The sequence below is a fragment of the Botryllus schlosseri genome, chromosome 5, assembly GCF_051294905.1.
Source record: "Botryllus schlosseri isolate E-star chromosome 5, Bs_hap1, whole genome shotgun sequence".
Taxonomy (NCBI): Eukaryota; Metazoa; Chordata; class Ascidiacea; order Stolidobranchia; family Styelidae; genus Botryllus; species Botryllus schlosseri.
The window spans coordinates 3649814-3668912 of NC_137240.1; the positions used below are offsets into that span (position 1 = coordinate 3649814).

At 38.6% G+C, this 19099-nt stretch overlaps 1 protein-coding gene across 1 annotated transcript in view; it reads right to left on the reverse strand.

Annotated features, from left to right (window-relative positions):
• The window catches only part of LOC145439972 (titin-like), a 515551-nt gene that overhangs the window by 18777 nt on the left and 477675 nt on the right, over window positions 1–19099 (reverse strand). Inside the window, exons 383-418 of the mRNA XM_080317640.1 lie at window positions 18573–18772; window positions 18396–18505; window positions 17818–17998; window positions 17458–17757; window positions 17242–17392; window positions 16340–16654; window positions 15639–15762; window positions 15309–15432; window positions 14756–14953; window positions 13676–13995; window positions 13370–13472; window positions 12976–13140; window positions 12621–12911; window positions 12375–12549; window positions 11594–11718; window positions 11004–11262; window positions 10123–10294; window positions 9259–9459; window positions 8929–9159; window positions 8347–8566; window positions 7782–7918; window positions 7156–7320; window positions 6403–6770; window positions 6181–6339; window positions 5654–5820; window positions 4589–5073; window positions 4092–4235; window positions 3842–4038; window positions 3488–3683; window positions 3013–3206; window positions 2258–2482; window positions 1823–2015; window positions 1384–1593; window positions 947–1189; window positions 398–508; window positions 191–326 (exon numbers count right to left, since the gene is read on the reverse strand). Of these exons, the coding sequence (XP_080173766.1) occupies window positions 191–326; window positions 398–508; window positions 947–1189; window positions 1384–1593; window positions 1823–2015; window positions 2258–2482; window positions 3013–3206; window positions 3488–3683; window positions 3842–4038; window positions 4092–4235; window positions 4589–5073; window positions 5654–5820; window positions 6181–6339; window positions 6403–6770; window positions 7156–7320; window positions 7782–7918; window positions 8347–8566; window positions 8929–9159; window positions 9259–9459; window positions 10123–10294; window positions 11004–11262; window positions 11594–11718; window positions 12375–12549; window positions 12621–12911; window positions 12976–13140; window positions 13370–13472; window positions 13676–13995; window positions 14756–14953; window positions 15309–15432; window positions 15639–15762; window positions 16340–16654; window positions 17242–17392; window positions 17458–17757; window positions 17818–17998; window positions 18396–18505; window positions 18573–18772 (7295 nt within the window). The remainder of the gene's footprint in view (window positions 1–190; window positions 327–397; window positions 509–946; window positions 1190–1383; window positions 1594–1822; window positions 2016–2257; window positions 2483–3012; window positions 3207–3487; window positions 3684–3841; window positions 4039–4091; window positions 4236–4588; window positions 5074–5653; window positions 5821–6180; window positions 6340–6402; window positions 6771–7155; window positions 7321–7781; window positions 7919–8346; window positions 8567–8928; window positions 9160–9258; window positions 9460–10122; window positions 10295–11003; window positions 11263–11593; window positions 11719–12374; window positions 12550–12620; window positions 12912–12975; window positions 13141–13369; window positions 13473–13675; window positions 13996–14755; window positions 14954–15308; window positions 15433–15638; window positions 15763–16339; window positions 16655–17241; window positions 17393–17457; window positions 17758–17817; window positions 17999–18395; window positions 18506–18572; window positions 18773–19099) is intronic.

The window sequence follows — 19099 nt, forward strand, 5'->3', positions numbered from 1 at the left end:
AATATTATGTCACAGGCATAAAAATTTGAATGATCGAAGCAGACGGATGGTAAAAACTCCTGTGTTGCCACAAACAAAAGTCAACTCCAAGCAATGATCATAAAATTAAATAATGAACAACGATTGACCCGGAGGTGAATATTTGTGTTTATTTCAATATGAATATATTATTCAATTTATAACTACTTACCTTCGCCCGGTTTCAGCTCACGTGACACACCGAAATCGATTAATTTCAATTTCTTGCTCTTTTGGGTAACAAACAGCACGTTTTCCGGCTTGATGTCCAGGTGCGCCACGTTTTGAGAGTGCATGTATTTCAGAGCCTGAAAAACATTGGCAAGCGTATATCACCAAATGTGGAAGGCCCATTTGCATGATAAATTCAAATACATACCTCGCATACTTGTTTGATGAAATACGCAGTGACGTTCTCGGTGAGGTCGAAATTCAGACTGGTAATTCGTTCGAAGAGATCTCCGCCAGAGACAAACTGGATGATCAATGCCTACCAGGAATAATTTTGAATGTTAATAGATGCTGGTTTATTAGTAGCTAAGAATATTTATTAATATTTTTGTACTAATAAATATAAATAGATTATTGTATTATCGCGATATGTAGCCTACTCTCAAGTGTCACCATTGTATCTATAATTTGACCATAGTTTTATAACCTTACAACATCCATTTTATTTTCGAAAACTTCAAGTTGGAGCATTTTTATACAATGTATTGTGGCATTATGCACTGCTAAGTGTCTCTTAAATAAAATAATTTCATCTACAACACACCATGGTAGTGTGACGTTACAATACCAATTTTATTTTCAAAAACTCTCAAGCTGAAGAATTTTCATACAATGTATTATGATGTTATGTATTTGATATATCTCTTTAAAACAAAACCAACATAATTATAATTTCACTGCGGTAGTGTGGCCTTACCATTTCCATTTTGTTTTCAAAAACTTCGTGAAGTTGCAGTATCTTCGAGTGCTGTAATTTTCTCATGATTTCCACTTCTCTCCGTAGAGGTATTTTATCCGATTCATCTACAACTTTCACTAGTTTAGCGGCCCAGATCTTTCCGGTAGCAATTTCCTTGGCCCTGTGCACAACGCCGAACGTTCCTCTACCTAGCTCCTCCATGATTTGATATTTTTCGAGAAGATTAGCGTTTTGATTGAGCTGTGAAATATGAAGGTACATGTACTGCAGTCGCAAAACTAAAATAGTTATATATTACATACACATCACATATATTACATAATATATGACATATAAGCAATGTATATGTATATAATTTATGTATGTATTACATTTATGTAATATATGTAGTGGGCCAATGTATAATATATGTGACATATGTAACATGATAATACCTGTGTTTCGTGAGGCACAAATTTTTCTAAGGCATCCACCATTTCGTCGTACTTAGCAGCTTGCATTCTGTCGTCCTTGGTAGTGATTTGGTTCGAAGACTCGGAAGGTAAACTTTGCCCGTACTCATTCTCTGCCTTTACACGGAAAATATAACTTGTCCCGCTTGACAGACCGCTGACGGTGTAGCGTGAAGTGCTGGATGATGAAATCTGAGAAAAATCCGAGTTAGCGCGTACATAAAATCTAGCGTTCCTTAGATTTTCATTTGACTCTCTATCTATGTGCTTGCAGTTGCGCCATTAACTCATAATAATGGTCACACGAAAAGTATTTGAGTTATACTGTAATGAATTTAATCTTGAAAGCAATATATAAGTTTATTACCGCCAGTTACCAATTCAAATAGGTGAAATTGTAAAATTACAGTTATAACCTTACCTTGACCCAGCTATCGCTGCCGACAACTGACTTTTCAACGATGTATTTCAAAACGAATTTTCCTCCGTCGTCTTTCGGTTCTGACCAAGACAAGTCCACAGAATCTCGCGATACGCTGCTGGTACGCAGATCCGTTGGACATGACGGCACGTCGCCTACTAGGAGATCGATAGTCTCTTGGTCTGTGCCGAATCTGCAAGCAGAATTTATGTCAACTCGTAAAATAGTGAGTGAGTTTGCGAGTCTTTGCCGTAAATACGCCATTACCATTATATTACTTCCAGTACCACTCAGAAGTTTTTGAAGTGGAAGTGGAGGTGAGGTGGTTTTGTAAGTTTCGTTAACCTTTGTAGCAAACGCTGGCTGCTTTGATCACCTCTTTACTATTGTATATGCTTTCTATAGAAAATATTCGTGAAGAAATCAGTCACGAACCTGTTCCTTGCGATGATATTGTAAAATCCCGAATCCGACCGTTTTGCGTTAGTTATCATCAGCGTAGTTGTGGAAGACGTGGACAGGATTTTGTAATTTCCATCGGCAAAGATCGGCTTGCCGGCTTTAGTCCAGGTTATGTCGGGAGTTGGTTTGCCTTCGAACGGCACTTTCATGCTGACAACCTCGTGCACTTTGCAAACGGTAGGCTCGTTCTTCATGAAACTGCAAAAGCAAGTTATTAAGTAGGCTTCTAGAAGCACAGAACTTCAATATAGCAACAAAAATATGTCACATTTCCAATATTTATGGCACTCAAAGCTTTTCGACTAATTTACATCGTCCAGGTGGTTTTCTGATTTCAAAGACTACTGCAAGTTCGTTTTGGCATCTTCTTACCTGTTCCTTGTATCACCTAACTCAACAAATGTCAGTAAATGAGGTTGACCAAACTTGAACTAAATGAGGTTGACCAAACTTGAAATAAAGAAACAATTTTATCGCTGTGATGTATTAAAGACAAATGCAGATGGTCCGCATATATACGGTATAACATACATGATTTAGGCCACAAATATCATCGAATAACAACAAAACACTAATGAAATCTTCCCAGAAAATCTCTATACAGATCATCAATATACTCTGATTTCAGTTGAAAAGCTTCAAGTGGAATATATTTAACATTATGAACATATGGTGTGTTGCAAGTAATTGAGATGCTTATATTCGATAATGCTAGATGAGAAACATACTTTGGAAGGTTAATCTTTGGCGGTACTTGCACTGAGAGATTGACTGTGCACGATATCGATCCGCCATGATTAGTGGCTCTGACTGTGTACGGTCCTTCGTCCTCTTGAGTTACGTTGCTCATGGCCATGGAGAAATTGCCGCCCCGGCCGTCTGTAATTTGGTACTTGCTGTCTCCGGATATCTCGCGGCCACCCTGAAATTAATGCAACATTGATTTCAAAGACTACTTCAAGTATTTTCGACACCTTTCTATCGTTTCATTGTATCGCAATCTTGTGATGTATTGAAATGATGAAATTGTTAATAATAAATTGATTGACATTGTAATTTCAATTATAAAGTTACGTAAACTTAACCCCATTCTATTTTGCAGTTTTCAAAATTTGAAATGAATCATAGCATAATCCGATTCGCCAGCAAGAAGTCTGTTATATAAGTCTATGAATCGGAATTACTTAACAAATTGAGTCATACCTGATACCATTTCACAACCGGTTTCGGTTCTCCTGATACTTTGCAAGCGAAAGTAACGTTCTGCCCCGGTTTGGCGACGATATCACGCAAATCCTGAACGAATTTAGGCGCAGCGACTTGAACCATGCTGCGAGTCACAATAGCTTGCGACAGCTGAGACGGTTCAGATTTTCCAGCAAGATTCTCCGCAGTCACCCTGTATTAGCAGAACCAAAATCGACCGGTTAAATTCAATATTCGAGCATGGAAACATTTCAAAAATTATACTAGCATTAGATTACAGGAATGTCCTTCTAATTAGTCTCTGTCTAGTCCTAATTACCTAATTGTCCAAAGCTGTTTCCAAATGCCTACCTGAATTCATAGGTTAGTCCTTCCACAAGTCCAGCGACGGAGTACACAGTTTGAGTGACGGTGTCTTTGTTGACAACTCTCCAAACGTTACTCTTGTTATCTCTCTTTTCAATGACGTAGTTTGTGACACGAGATCCGTCTTCCGATTTCGGTTGCTTCCATGACAACATACACCCTTCCTCACTAACTCCGGACACCTTAAAACTTGATTATTAATTTCCGCAATGCCATGAATCCTTAGTTTACTCACTGTTAGATTAATAGGAGATTTTGGGACATCGTGAGTTGGTATTGCTGCTATGGGAGTGTCAGTTTCCAAAGGTTTAGATGCCCCGTAGCAGTTCTCGGCGGAGATCCGAAAGTAATACGCGTGCTTTTCCACCAATCCTTCGACCTAACACACAAAAAGAATGGGATGATTTTGAAAGTTAATGGATATTTAATGGTAATGGTATATTTCACCAACCAATGAGGTTAAAAATTACGTACAAATATGCAGTACAAAATAATGTTTGATCGGAATTGACTGGTAACGGCGATATTATCATGAAGATTTTTGTGTTTGAACCAATACCACAGTACATGATTGTTTAAACATCACTAAATCACAGAGTGATATATATGATCTTCATACAATATAGATATATGTATATGTATGGAAAGAGACATAAAATTTCATCTAATACGTCGATTAAGAAAAAAAAATCAATCCATATAGAATTATACAGATCATACATCATAAAATACCTTGAACGTGGTCTGTGCTGTTCTCGAAGTGACTAGCGTCCATTTATGCTCCTCGTCTTGTATATCTCTCTTTTCGATAATATAATTCGACACTGGAGCTCCGCCGTTATCTTCCGGCTCTTTCCAAGCTAGAATCATGCTACTAAACGTAGAGCTGACGACTTCAAAATATCTAGGTGCTGACGGTACATCAGACACATCAACATGGATGGTGTATGCGTTTTGGCCGTGTACGTTTGACAGCTGCACTGTGTATTTTCCTGAATCTTTTTGCCTATCGGCGGATGGTATTACCATATGAGAGTATGTGTCTGTGGTCTCTACTTCGTGCCTATCGCTCTTGTCCATTCTACGACCGTCTTTAGTCCATAGGACTTGAGCTTGAGGGCTGCCACGGTACGGGAAGTGGACTCTGATGATTTGATTTGTCTTGCCGTAGATGGTGTCTTTGAAACGGACTGCGGCTTGGTCCAATATTGGTGCGCCTGTGTAGATCGGGGTATATGATATACATAGATATTCTGAAGGTTAATTTAATGGCTATTCGTTCTACCGATAACTTTATTAACGAGACTTCAACTTGTGCTGGTAAAAGTTAATTACCAGATGGTCTTTTATTGGAGATGATTACTTTGGAAATAGCATGGGGCGTCTTTGCGAATTACGTAAAATGATTAAATGACACTACAACTAGGCGCTATTCTTGAAAATATATTCATTTACTGTGGTACAGGGGATTTTCACTCACAAAGGTGACGAAAACCTACCTCTAACTACTTTCTACGTTACAAAATCCAATGTCTTTTGGGAGGTACGGTGCTTCAATATACAATTGAATGGTATATTCATTTCAATATTAATATACTATTCAAAATCCCAGGCGTCAAAATTAAGCAGTTTTCCCTGAAAAAGTAAAATGTAGGAGCCCTAAAACATAACCTTTTGAGTGAGTCGTACAAGTAGCTAAATCCCACTTCAGTACTCAGAAAGAGTAAAAGCTCTTACTTACTGACCACCTCTGAATTTAACTGCAATCATTTCCATAGAAACACTATATTAACATACCTTCAACAATGAGTTTGCCCTCGGTGTCGGCGCTCCCAACGTTGTTGACAGCAGAGCAGGAATACGTGCCGGCATCGCCAAATCCGAGATCGTGTATGGTCAAAGTGTTCACTTGTCCTTCAGAGTTCATTTTGTATTTGCGGCCGCTCTTCATCTCTTTCCCAAATCTGAAACAAGACCACATGGAGTCAGACAGTTCTTGACAAAGGCGGCATCAATAGCATATGATGTATACTATACAAAAACAGTAATGAACATGACTTCAAGTTGATCAATACAAGTCTATACAGTGCAGAGTAAAAAAATTTTTCTATTACCTCAATTAGTTTTGTAATTTGTTATGTATATATAAATTGTGTTCAACTTCAGCATTACTGTTTTTGCGTAGTATGGTGAAAAATTTATTTGTAGAGGGAGGTGCAAGATTGAAAGCCTTACCAGGCTATATCTGCACGTTCCTCGTACACAACACACAACGTCCTATTCCTAATACGTATACGGATTACAGTAAAAATACAGGTACAAACCTCATCCAAATGACATCAGGCATAGGTCTTCCCGATATTTTACAAGTCAAAGTCGCGCTGCTACCAGACACCCCAATCACTTGTTTCAAATCTTCGACAATAGTCGGTGCCTCTCCGGTAGACTTCTTCGTGGCAACTGGTGCATCCAACAATTTCGGCCTGCAATAAAACACAACAACATATTCCAATTTACACTCAACATATTAACCATATCTATACAACCTTGACGATCCACATTCGTTCATTGCTCGAACTCTGAATTCGTATTCTGCACCTTCGTTTAATCCACCCACTTGGTACAGAGTATCACGGATAATATCTTGATGACATTGTTTCCATATTGTCATGCCGAATTCGCGGCACTCTACTGCGTATCCGAGAATATCCATGCCTCCGTCTAAGTTTGGTTTGCTCCAAACCAAGGTGATTGAGTCTTTTGTGATGTGATGTACTTCGATTGTTTCAGGCGGTGACGGTACGTTGAATGGGTCCTTGCAAGCGATTATCTCTGTTGGTTTTGAGGGTTGGCCTTCTCCTACGTCGTTTACGGAGAGCACACGGAATTGATATTCGGCGTCGGCGACAAGACCCTGTGTTGTATTGAAATATCTTGAAACTATGGCCTTGGGCAAATTCATAAATGTGGTCTCGATATTTCCATTGAATGTATCTATCTAATTGTGGTATTGTGAAACGTTTTTCTGCATTCAGCCGGCACTTTGCACAGGTTATAGCATGATAATTTAGTTGATATATAGCTTGATATAAGCCCCACGCATATTGACCAGAGCTGTCTATACAAAAAGACTGTAACAGTGTATGAAAACTAAAACACAAGATATATTGCATTTTAGTAAAGTATGTTCGTGAATAAAAAGGATCTCAAACTGGAAACAGCCGCTTCGATTTCGTTAACTGCATATATAAAATGCATATATAATCGCTGGAATAGGGACGGCTGAATGTAAAACCCACCTGCACTGTGTAAGACAAATTCTTGGTGAGGACTTTGTTAACTCTGACCCAACGATCCGAAGAGATTTCTTTCCTTTCCACATAATATCCGATCACATGAGATCCGCCATCGTCACGACACCTGGTCCAGCTCAGGCAAATATGGCTCTTGGTAACTTCATTAACCTGTCGAGGTGTTGTACAATAAGGGCTAAGCCAATTCGAGTACTTGAGTGATTTATCTGTGATATGGAAAGTTCACATATGTACTATATATGCGACCATAAAGATAATAATCCGAGTTCTACATCACATAAGTGTAATAATTTTCGACCAGACCTATTTAATTGCACTGATAATGATCAGTAATTCACAGAAAAGTCATTACCGCTAACATGCGTAGCTTCGTACTAGATATTTTCGATGCTCTGATAAGACCAAGTTAGGAAAAAGTATTGTAACTATAATTTTCGTTGTAATATAAAGCTCAGTGGAAACGGGCGTATAAAATCGAAAATCATATCGTATTACTCGACTCGAGTCGCTACAAATATTACTCTATTCAAATCCTTGATTTATGCGCCCAATGCTAAATATTATTATGATAGAAGTGCAATAACAAAAAATCGCAAATCAACAACGCTGACCTCCACAAGTTGAGGTGGTTGAGGTGGGAAAAGTGGATTCTTTGGTACAATCGGCTCGTCGGATTCTAAAGGCGAGCTGAGTCCGTACAAGTTTTCGCCAAAGACGCGGAAATGATAGCCAGCACCTTCCGTAAGTCCTAAAAATACACAGAATTTATGAAAGCATCACTTATCTAACCAAAAGAGAGAGTATATTCAGGTATTTTGCCAACCGCGATACACAGAAGGCTATATTAATAACCATGCACGACATGAAATGTGATAATTTTGATAATTGGTAAACAGACATTATATGGTATTGACAGCCAGACCTAAACAAGACTGTACATATTTGGCAGTAATAATAATAAATTTCTTTCTGCAGTTAAGTAAATATAAAAGAACAACACTAAAATGAAGGAAATGACTTCTGTTGTTGACAATGTGAACTAGTGTGCAGAAGACAGCAACAATTTGACCAAAGTAAACAGTGGCGATATAGTTGTAACACATGAACCAAAACAACACCTGAATTTGCTCAAATACATCACTATGATTATATGATACATTCTCAGTAGACTATTACCTTTTACAAGGCAGCTTGTGTTCTTAATTTTTGAATCCACCGTGAACCAAGCTGTTTTACCAACTTCTCTTCGTTCGAGAACGTAGTTTGTCACGGGACTGCCACCATCGTTTATGACAGGTTTCCAAACCACTGTAACTGACGTGGCCTCTAGGTCGCCGTATTGCAAAGGTCCTTCGGGCGGATCGCAGCGTCCGATCACGCGCACGGGAATGCAAATCTGGTAAAGAAAGTTATGATATCCTTGAATCATACGTGGGGGAGGAAATTGATCGAATATGCCGGATTGACTTGCATATTTTAATTCGTCATACAATTGTACAACGGTCTTTTCCATCCTCTACTACTTGCTGACGATTGTTTTAATGAGTTAAATATACGGATTTATTTAAATATAAATATATTATTTAGCTTGATATAGAACTTCTGTACGTCAAGGAGTCTTCAAAAATTTCAATTTCTTCCATCACAGCATCCCTTGCAACAATAAATGTAATATTATACTGTATTCTCTCAAAAGATGTTGTGAAGAAAGTAATATGAATATCAGTTAATGTTCACTCAATATTTATAGGTACATACTTCTGCGTCTCCGCATTTGTTGACCAGTCTGATTTTATATTCGCCAGCGTCCCTCCTGTCAACATCTCGAATCACAAGCTCCGTGGAATCACTATGGACCGCCACCATGGCTCGGACCGCCAAGTCGACTCCCGCTTTGGACCAGGTCACATGCGGAGGAGGTCTTCCCTTGAAGTTCACAACTAACTTGATCATGTTTCCGCGTTTGACGAGCAATCCGTCTTTCAAAAGCTGCATAAGGAATCACGAGTTAACACAAATTTTTTATTGTTAACATATTACTACAGCTGCTGTAATAATAAAAACCAAGTCTGCAAGCCATGCACCCACTTGATCATCCACCAAGAATTCCGGCGGACCCGTTTGATCCTTGACAATTACGGCCTTTTCTATCTCAGCCGGCTCACTGACGCCACCTGCGTTGCAAGCTAATATCCGTATAAAATATTCTCCTCCGTCGGTCATGCCTTTTAGAGTGTATTCGGTGATACGTATCGGGTTTGAGTTACATCTCTCCCACCATGTGTCGTCCTGCAGATGTAAATTTGGAAACAACTGTAACTGATAAATGACGATTTCTTTTTATCATGATACATCAGGACTAAATGGTTTACAGGTCATTTTTTACGAAGTTTCGCCTTTTGTATCCCATACTACCAACATATTTAAACAATAGTCATTACTCATTACTATTTATGCAGCTACAATAATCATACATTTTTGTTTTGATCCAAGCTCGTTTATCCATATTCATTACAAAATTTGTCTTTTCATTTGCATCAATGTTATATTCCCTATTAACTGTTCACTGTTCTCTGTTACATCGTCAATGTACACAATATATATTACTCCTAATTGCTGCAGTAAACCCAATGATCACCTTGTCACTTTGATCCAGCTTTCGCAATACATGTATATAAAGCGCTTATATAGCAGTAATTTTCATGTTTTGGTGTCATTTTTGCGATGATAAATAAATTCGTTCTTTGTATAACAATATGCAAGTAGACACAAATGAATATGGTAATGACAAAATTAATACAGACCGAGGTAGATTACAGTTACCTCAATAACAGAGGCGCTGATGTAATAGCATTTTCATACTCAATTACTAACAAACGACTACAATTTTCTTGTAATCTACGTGCGTCATCAAGTCATTTCTGTCGACAAGCTCTGATTAACGCCACCCACCTTTCTCATCTCAACGAAGTAGCCGAGTAGCTTAGCGCCACCCGCATACTCTGGCTTGTCCCAAGTTAGCGACAATGTCGTTTTGGTGATTTCGGCAACCCGTGGATTCCTTGGAGAGGACGGCACAGTCACTGCTTCTTGGCAGACCACAGCTGGTGATTCGTCACTTGGTCTGAAATGGATATTTACCATTGATACGAAAAGAATATATTCCACTGTGGCGGCATTTAAGTGCCATATATCACAATTAGGGCATTATGGTTCCAAAACGGTAATGCGGAATGTTGAGAATATAATTTTATTACCACCAGGGGATTATAATGCCAGTTCTGACATTACATTAAAGAATATTTTGCGTTTTATCGCACTTTGTTACAATGCTGCGGTTGGTTAGGAATTCAGAGGCATGACATATCTACTAACGTGCGTAGTTTTGCGATACATGTTTCCAGGGTTGTAATGACTCGACTCGAGACGCGATTGTTTGGTGACTTGAGTCAGTTTTTGTATGACTCGAATTTTACTCAAGTCATTGTGCCATGACTCGAGACTAGGACGGCAAAGACAGACATTTCATTGTAACTACGAAGAACAGTAAAGTTACTGCATTATTGGTATTTCGTCTATCAGTCCTGATACTTGAAAATAAGGCCAGGAACTGTTGAACTTCGGTAAATTTCTATAATATAAACGCGAGCCATTCTATATCACTGGAGCAGAGTTGAATAAAGAGGGTTGAACCAGATTGAACTGAAAACCGACTAGTGAACATATAATATTGATACATCAGTAATAATAATAGTTATTACCTCTCTAATGGCATATTCACCAGGTGCCTAATTCAACATAGCAAATTCACTGGTAACATCATTTATACTCACTTTCCATCTCCTTTGATATTGACAGCGTAAACACGGAACACATATTCAACACCTTCGATCAAACCGCTGCAAACGTAGCGTAACTGGGTGATCGGATTCCGAGTGACGTTAACCCATCTCGAGCCCTTCGTCTCTTTCTTTTCGACGACATATCCGGTGATTTCAGTGCCGCCATTTTGAACCGGTTCGTACCAATTCAAGGTGACCGAATTCTGTGCGACTCCGCTTATTTGAGGAGCGCTTGGAGTTCCAGGTAAAGCTGAAAAAAATAACCATATTGAGTTATTGGTAATAAAGCAAAACTAGAAGCAATTCCATAGATATTCTACTCTAGTATAAGTAGCAATTTGAAAGTAAGTATTGTAGCGAGTATTCTTGGCCTATTCTAGCCCTAAAAACATAGGTCGTATAGCCAGAGGGGATCAAAGTAGTTTTCTTTGGTACTCAACTAAAAGTGCGAGTGTCATCGTGAATCTTTACTCAATCACATAAACTAAAAGTAGCAATTTCCAAGACGGGTCAAAACTACTGGTACTTCATTACTGAAAACATCTAGATATTGTGCTATCAGATTCAGTTTCAGCACTCACAATATTTGCTTTCGATCAGAATTTCTTCAGACAGCAACGGCTTGCTAATGCCCAGTCGATTTTGTGCGATAATTCTGAACGTGTATTCGGCGTCTTCGATCAATTTCGTGATCTTCATCGTGGTCCTTGTCACAGAGAGAGAAAGAGCATTGTCGATGTAGTTCCACAAATATACATATATACAGAAAGCAAAGTGTAGACTAATGCAGAGAGATGGTAAAGTCAGCTACAGCATGAATCGAGAATTATAACTTTTCATTCAGTCTGCATGTCTCCTATTTACATGTTCCAGAGGCCAAGGTGGCTGTTTGATTGAAAGACTACGGCAAGGCTCCTATCTTTTCATGTTATCGCAATCTTGTAGTGTTTTGAAATGATAAAAACGATCGTAAACAAAAAAGAACCAGATAGAAGGCAACAATTATTAATGTGAAAACACAACGTAGAAAGCTAGGACAAAATCACAGCGATCTTCAAATAACGCAATAGAAACAAAATATCAATCAATCCAGGAAGCCTTTAACCACACTCACAGAAATACGTTAAATTCTGGAATCAGTACGGAGAAATCACAAAAAATTACATATGCAGTGCCAGAGCCGTCAAATTTAGCGATAAGACTGTTGATACACAGAGTTTTGTTTTGAAATCTCTACTATCTGCTGACTATTACCACTGACGAGTGTCAGGTGAGAATATTCGGGTTTATTTCAATATCAATTTACTACTCAATTGTTTATCAGAGTTCTGTATCTCCAAGAGTCTGTATAAAAACACATACCTCGTAACTGTATCGCTGACAATAACCCAAGTTGGTCTGTGGGCTTCTCGTTTTTCGACAATGTAATTGCTGATACTGGCACCACCATCGTACAGCGGCGGCTTCCACGATAATATCACCGAGTTGGCAGTCACATCATTCATCTCAACTGGTCCTTCCGGGGCTAACGGCGCGTCTAAAATCACACCATCGCCGGCATTGAAATATTTTGTACCAAATATGATAATAATCAATAGTCCTTCATACCAAGCACGATAACTTGAATTAGCTGGGTGCACGTTCCAGATGAATTAGTCAAAGTCAGCCTATAGTCGCCACGGTCAGCCACTGTAGATTCACGGATCTCTAAGGATGCCAGATTGCTTGTTGTCTTCGTCGTGGTTCTGTTGAGATCTTCCTTTACGACATTATGATCTTTCGACCATTGTGCTGCAGGCTGAGGGAGTCCAGTAATAGCCAGATTCAGCTTGATAGGTTGTCCTGCTTTGACGTAGACTGTTTTGTCGGTGTTTTCGGAAAATTCAACAGTCGGAATGGCTGTATCATTTCAATACTTGTTAGTATTATTAAATTTTAGTCAAACTTTCATCGATTCACTTACCTAACTGATCTTTTACAGTTACGGAAGATAAAATTTCTTTGGGTTCGCTGAATCCGTTCTCGTTTTTGGCTCGCACTCGGAAGAAATAGTCCTGACCCTCTCGCAGGCCTTTCACGGTGTGACGTAGATCTTTGGTGGTGTGCACAGGGATCCAATTTTCATGTCCTGGTGCGAATAACTCGATTAGCATGATTTGGGATTCGTTTGCGTCACTTTATATGTGAAATTGCCATAGGGACTCGTCAAGATAGCCCCTTTATCAAGGTAACTGAATATATTTTCGTAAAGTGCACCTACTTGTAGATTCATGTATTATCATATTTGGTTAGTCACAGAGTTACACCCAGCAATGTTAGAAGTTGATATATATATGCATCTTAGGATTATTACTCACCTTTCTCCATCATTTCAAGCAGATATCCCTGTATTCTAGATCCACCGTCTTGCAATGGCTGTTTCCACTCCAATGAAACCGTGGACTTGGTAATATCGGTGACCTGAGTATGCAATTTAGCATGTATAAATATAAATAATGATAATAAATAATGGCGAATAATAATTTACACAGTGCTGTATATAGAAATATATCATCTCTACACAAGGGTCCTGTTCACTAAGGCAATAAAATATAAACAGAATATTGATATGTATAATAGACGGAGTGCGTAGTTGTTTAGATCACAGAACGGTCGGATATTACTTCTATCGCATCTGGCGCTGAAGGTTGTTCCGAGACTTTAACAGCATCTTCCGTATCGCGGCCGTCACCGATCCCGTATTCATTCTCAGCCAGCACTCTGAAGTAATAGCTGCATCCTTCCTGGAGATTGGGGACCTTGTAGCTGGTCTTTGAACATTTTGTCACGACCGTGTTCCAAGCCTGTCTGGTTGCGTCTCGCTTTTGAACTATGTAGTTACGAACGGAGCTGCCTCCGTCCATTTCGGGCGGTTCCCATGCTACGGTGACACTGTTACGAGTGACCTCGCGTACTTTGATAGCGGCGGGCGCACCGGGAGAGTCTGAAAATATACATAATCAGTAAGGTGATTTTTTCACCTAACACAGAAGATTTTGACCTATAAATGAAAGTTTTGTCATTTCTTGATGTTACATAACTTAATTTCGACAAAATGTTGCCCTCATGTATGTAAATTAGGCGTTTTCGCACGTTACAATTGTACTACTGATCTTCATTTCTGGTTGAAACTGTCTGTCCTTACTGAGAAGTTGTGTCTGAAAAAACTCTTTGACTAAAAAACTGACAAAGTTTTACATGAAAAATCTTTATTTTAACGAAATCTGGACCTATGACCCTTATAATCAGTTTTTGTCTTTCGGATGGAAGGCGTAGACGATAATTTAAAATCCAATTCTGTATGAATTTGCGGACATCAGTCCAGTTTCTATACCAAGTTGGAGCAAGTCATCATTTGAGGTTATAAAGATTTATTAAGTACACTCTTTGGCTGAAAACGATGGGTTAATTGTCACTCGACAGCAAAACAGATTACCAGAGATGTTCAGTAACGGAATACTACTTCTACTTCACAATTTTCAGATTTTTAGGTAAGACTAGGCTTAAAATACTTACCCCTTTTACGTACTCGGAAATCGCTAATTCTACCTGTGCTTAGTTGAAATTTAGGACACCAACTATAAATACCTTGAAAGCCTCTGTGGATTACATATGAAAGGTAATTCATGTATAAATACAATACAAATACAAATACAAACTTATATAAAAACGATCATGGTTCTAAATTGATCGGGCCTTCTTACCAAAGACCTTGACGTTGATATGAGCTTCCTTCACGCCAGACGCGTTTTCGACAGTGATCGTGTATTTTCCAGCGTCGTAACGGTTTGTTTTTTCGATCAAAAGTTTTGACGCGGCTTCGTGTGTGTCTACGATTGCCCGCAAAGCCAAATTTTCACCCGACGGAGATTTTGACCAGCTAACAGACGGACTTGGACGCCCTGAATTGGAATAATTGGTATCAGGAATAGTTTCAGCAACACTTGTGTTGATCATGGTTACAACTGGTCGAAGTTGAGAGCTTATCTAAAACTTAATAGGTTCTTGGCGATACAGAACTTCAATGCGCAATTGAATACTATATTCATAGTGAAATAAAACTGATTATTTACTTCAAACTTCTTTCAAAATCTTTACTAGTTGCTGACGATAATTCCTGATGAGTGTCAGCCGCAGATATTCGAGTTTATTTCAATATCGATATATTATTTTATTATAAAACTGAATATTATGATAGTTACTTGAGCAATGTGGTAAAGCTGTATAAAAATGAACAGCAAACTTGAAATTACTTGCCTGATACAAATACCATAAGCCGTAACGGTTTTCCGGCTCGTACTGATACGCTTCTCCCAATGCTTCCGTCTATTGTCAAAGAAGGCTCTTCTTCAACATCTCTAGTGGTTACAGTCTCTGCAATCTGTTGTACATAATACATCTCATTATGCATTCTCAAAGTGGAATTTAACGACCAAGTGCAGGAATTCAGTTCAAGCAGGTTTGTGTCTTATATATATAAACGTGACAAAGTACAATTTGTTGAGGTATAAAACGATTTTTTTACAGTCTGCGCTAAACTTCTATGGCTGCATAGGTTTCTTGCAACAAGTTATCGCGACGAGTTACCTTGGCAGGAGTATCACTTCGAGCGGCACAGTTGGCTGAGAATACGCGGAACGTATATTCGCGACCCTCTTTCAAACCAGTCACAGTAAATTCTTTCGTCTTGATGAGACTGGACTGATGAACTCTGCAAATGATGACGAATTGATACAACAACAGAACAATATAGTATTCCACATTAATCATAATAGGTCAAGTCAATTTCTGAGAGATGATTACTGAAGCTATACGATAATTAGCATTAACTCATTTGCCAACAAGAATTCTAGATTCAATACGATTTTCCACTGTGAAAGCCGTGAAACCTCCATCGGCCGTCTCGCAGTATACGAAAAATGTAACACAAAGCTATGCACGTTAGTGACAATGACATAAACGTGAAGTTATGATCAACCTACAGAAATAGGTATGGTCAAAAAATGCCAAGTTTTCTTTATTATGATATAGAACTGGCATAATATTTCCGCGGTCTCTTCAAAGGTACATATTTCAATTTTCCACATCGTTTGTACCGTCATATATGCGAATATATACACAAATTTATCTGTATCTGGCATTATTTTCTTTGTGCTCATATAAAAGGTACATATCTGGACTTTGTGCATCATACATACTGTAATGATGTCATACTGAGATTTACTGATATACTACAAACCTAATACTGAATTTTGAATCAAATCACTCAGGTACTAGTAGCAACATACTTTTTCCAATCTTCATCTTGGTCCGGTAAGCACTCTGCCATTTCCAGCAAATATCCAACAATAGGACTACCGCCGTCGTACAGCGGCATGTTCCAAGCCAGACTGATCGACGAGCGCGTTGTGTCGGTGATTCTAAAACCTCCTGGTGCGGCCGGGGGAAATAGCGGATCTTGTACTTTTATCATGGGGCTAGGTTCACTGAAGGGCCCGGCGCCAGCTGCGTTTTCAGCACACACGCGGAACTCCCATTCCGAATGGGGACGCAGCTTTGCGGCTTTGTAGCGCAAGTCGGTTATTTCAGTATCCTTATTGCATCTAAAAATGTGTTTAAACATACATAAAGTTGAATAAATCATAAAAAACAATGACAAGTATAATGATAAACGATAACAAATCTAGCAAATCCAAAAGATTCAATATGATCCGAAAAATCACTTTATCGGAAACCGTGAATATTCTTTGGACCTTGAATGCACCACTGGACTAATTTACACTTGAACTCAAAAGTAATGGCATAGCTTCTGTATTTTCGAATCTTTGTTTTCAATTATCCCACCTCTAAAACCTTTGCCAATTCTTAATATAACCTAGTTTTATTCATGTATTGAACATATGTTGTTATTTTAAATTCTAAAGAGTTGCTGACATTTACCCCTGACGAGTCTCAGTTGGGAATATATAGGTTTATTTCAATATGAATATATTATTCACTATTAATAACAATTTGACATTATAACTGAATTTACTCCAATCTCGACATTTTACTTAGGGAGCATGCTGCCCCATGATTGTGTGAGTATTCACCACTTTTACTGCGAATAAAGATCATAGCAACAATAATTAATGAATAAAAAAATATACTGACACCAAAAATGATAAATTAGAAATTTAAGGTGATCTACCTTGACCATCGGAAGCCTTGTTTTTCTCGCTTTTCAATGATGAAATTTGAAATTTCATTACCACCGTCTGTGGTCGGTCTATCCCAAGATATCGTCAGAGAATCCTTAGTGGTAGCGACCATCTCAGGCCTACCAGGAGCAGATGGCACATCTAAACGTAAGACATACAATCATGATTCATATTTGCTTCTTTACATTACAGTATTGTATATGTACCGAATTGATTTTTCGCAATCAAAGGTGCAGATTCCAGAGAAGGACCACGACCGTGTTTATTAACAGCAGCCACACGGAATATGTATTCGTTGTTGGCCACTAGTTTCGGGATCGTGCAACTGGTGTGTTCGTTACTGTCATGGACAGACACCCAACTAAGTCTTGATGTTTCTCTCTTTTCGATGACGTAATGTGTGATTTGTGCACCACCGTCTTCATCAGGCCTGTCCCAAGCGATGTTACATTTCTCTGCGGATACTCTGCTGAATTGTATGGGTCCTTTTGGAATACCAGGAGTATCTTAACACAAAATAAGATTTGTAATTTCCTGAGAACCTAGCTTCACTGTAATATTCATACCGAGGACTTTAACATTGACTGTCACACTTTTTTCTCCACAATCATTTCTCAATGTTATTGCATATTTGGCGCTGTCCGATCTGTTACAATCGCGAATATGCAAAGATGTTAATCCCGGTAGGGTGGTAATTTGAGCATGGTCTGAAGATTCCAGATCTCTCTCGCCTTTGTACCAATAAACCTGAATTAAAAAATATCAGTTAATTATGGTTGAGTGTTTCATAAACAATTTCATCCTGAAAAACACAGCAAGATTGCGATACAATGAAAAGATAGGAAGGTGTCGAAACTACTTGGAGTTTGACTTTGATATCAGACACCCATCTGGGCCTGGGTGATCTAAAGAAGAGGCATCCACACCAAATGGAAAGTAATAGAAAGAACATAGTAAAGGGCAAGCGATGCATATGTGTCTCATATGTATATATCATATCAGATACATCAGATCATGGTCTGGTGATATCAAGCTCTGGCTAGTAATAAATGTCATTCAATAGAAGCAGCTTGTATTTCGACTTGAATGCGGACATGCTCGACAACTGTTGGAGCTATTCAAATCTGATATTTTCGAAACTTACGTTAGGCTCTGGTTTTCCTTGTATCACTGCGTCCAGTTTGAGCGTAGTACCGGCTTTTACCTCAACCACGTCTGATATAAGCTTACTGTCTAGCTCAATGCTAGGAGGCTCTGGATTTGTAAAGAATATTTCAATGAGATTTATTAAAGTATTGAAAAACTACATTTGAGAACTTACTGTACGTAGGCTTGCAAGTGATTGGCCCGAAAATATCAGATGGTTGACCGACTGTGCCTACTGAGTTTTTCGCAGTGATTCTGAACTCGTAAGTATCGTTTGGCGTTAATCCCGTGACTTCGTAAAAGCAATCTACGACTTTCGCGAAGTTGCATTTCAGCCATCTTCCGTCTGGGACGTGCCTTCTTTCGACGTTATATCTGCAGTGTATGAATTATGTGTGGTCACATGTGGTCAAAGTAGTTGTAATACCAATAACGTTGTAAGTTTATTCTCAATTACAAGTAGAAGTAGAAAGTGTAATGTCTATAAAGTACTGAATTATGCAGTTTCAAGCCGTAAATTTAGTCGACGGGAAGCATGCTATTACCAGTTATTCGTGGAAGGTTTCATTTCAAATCACAAGATGTATGTTAGCGCCTAATGCAAAATATCGTATAACACTACAAATAGGAGTAATCTTTGAAAATTTACTCAGTTACCGAGATACAGGGGCTCTTTAACGAATCTATTTGGACAATTTCACT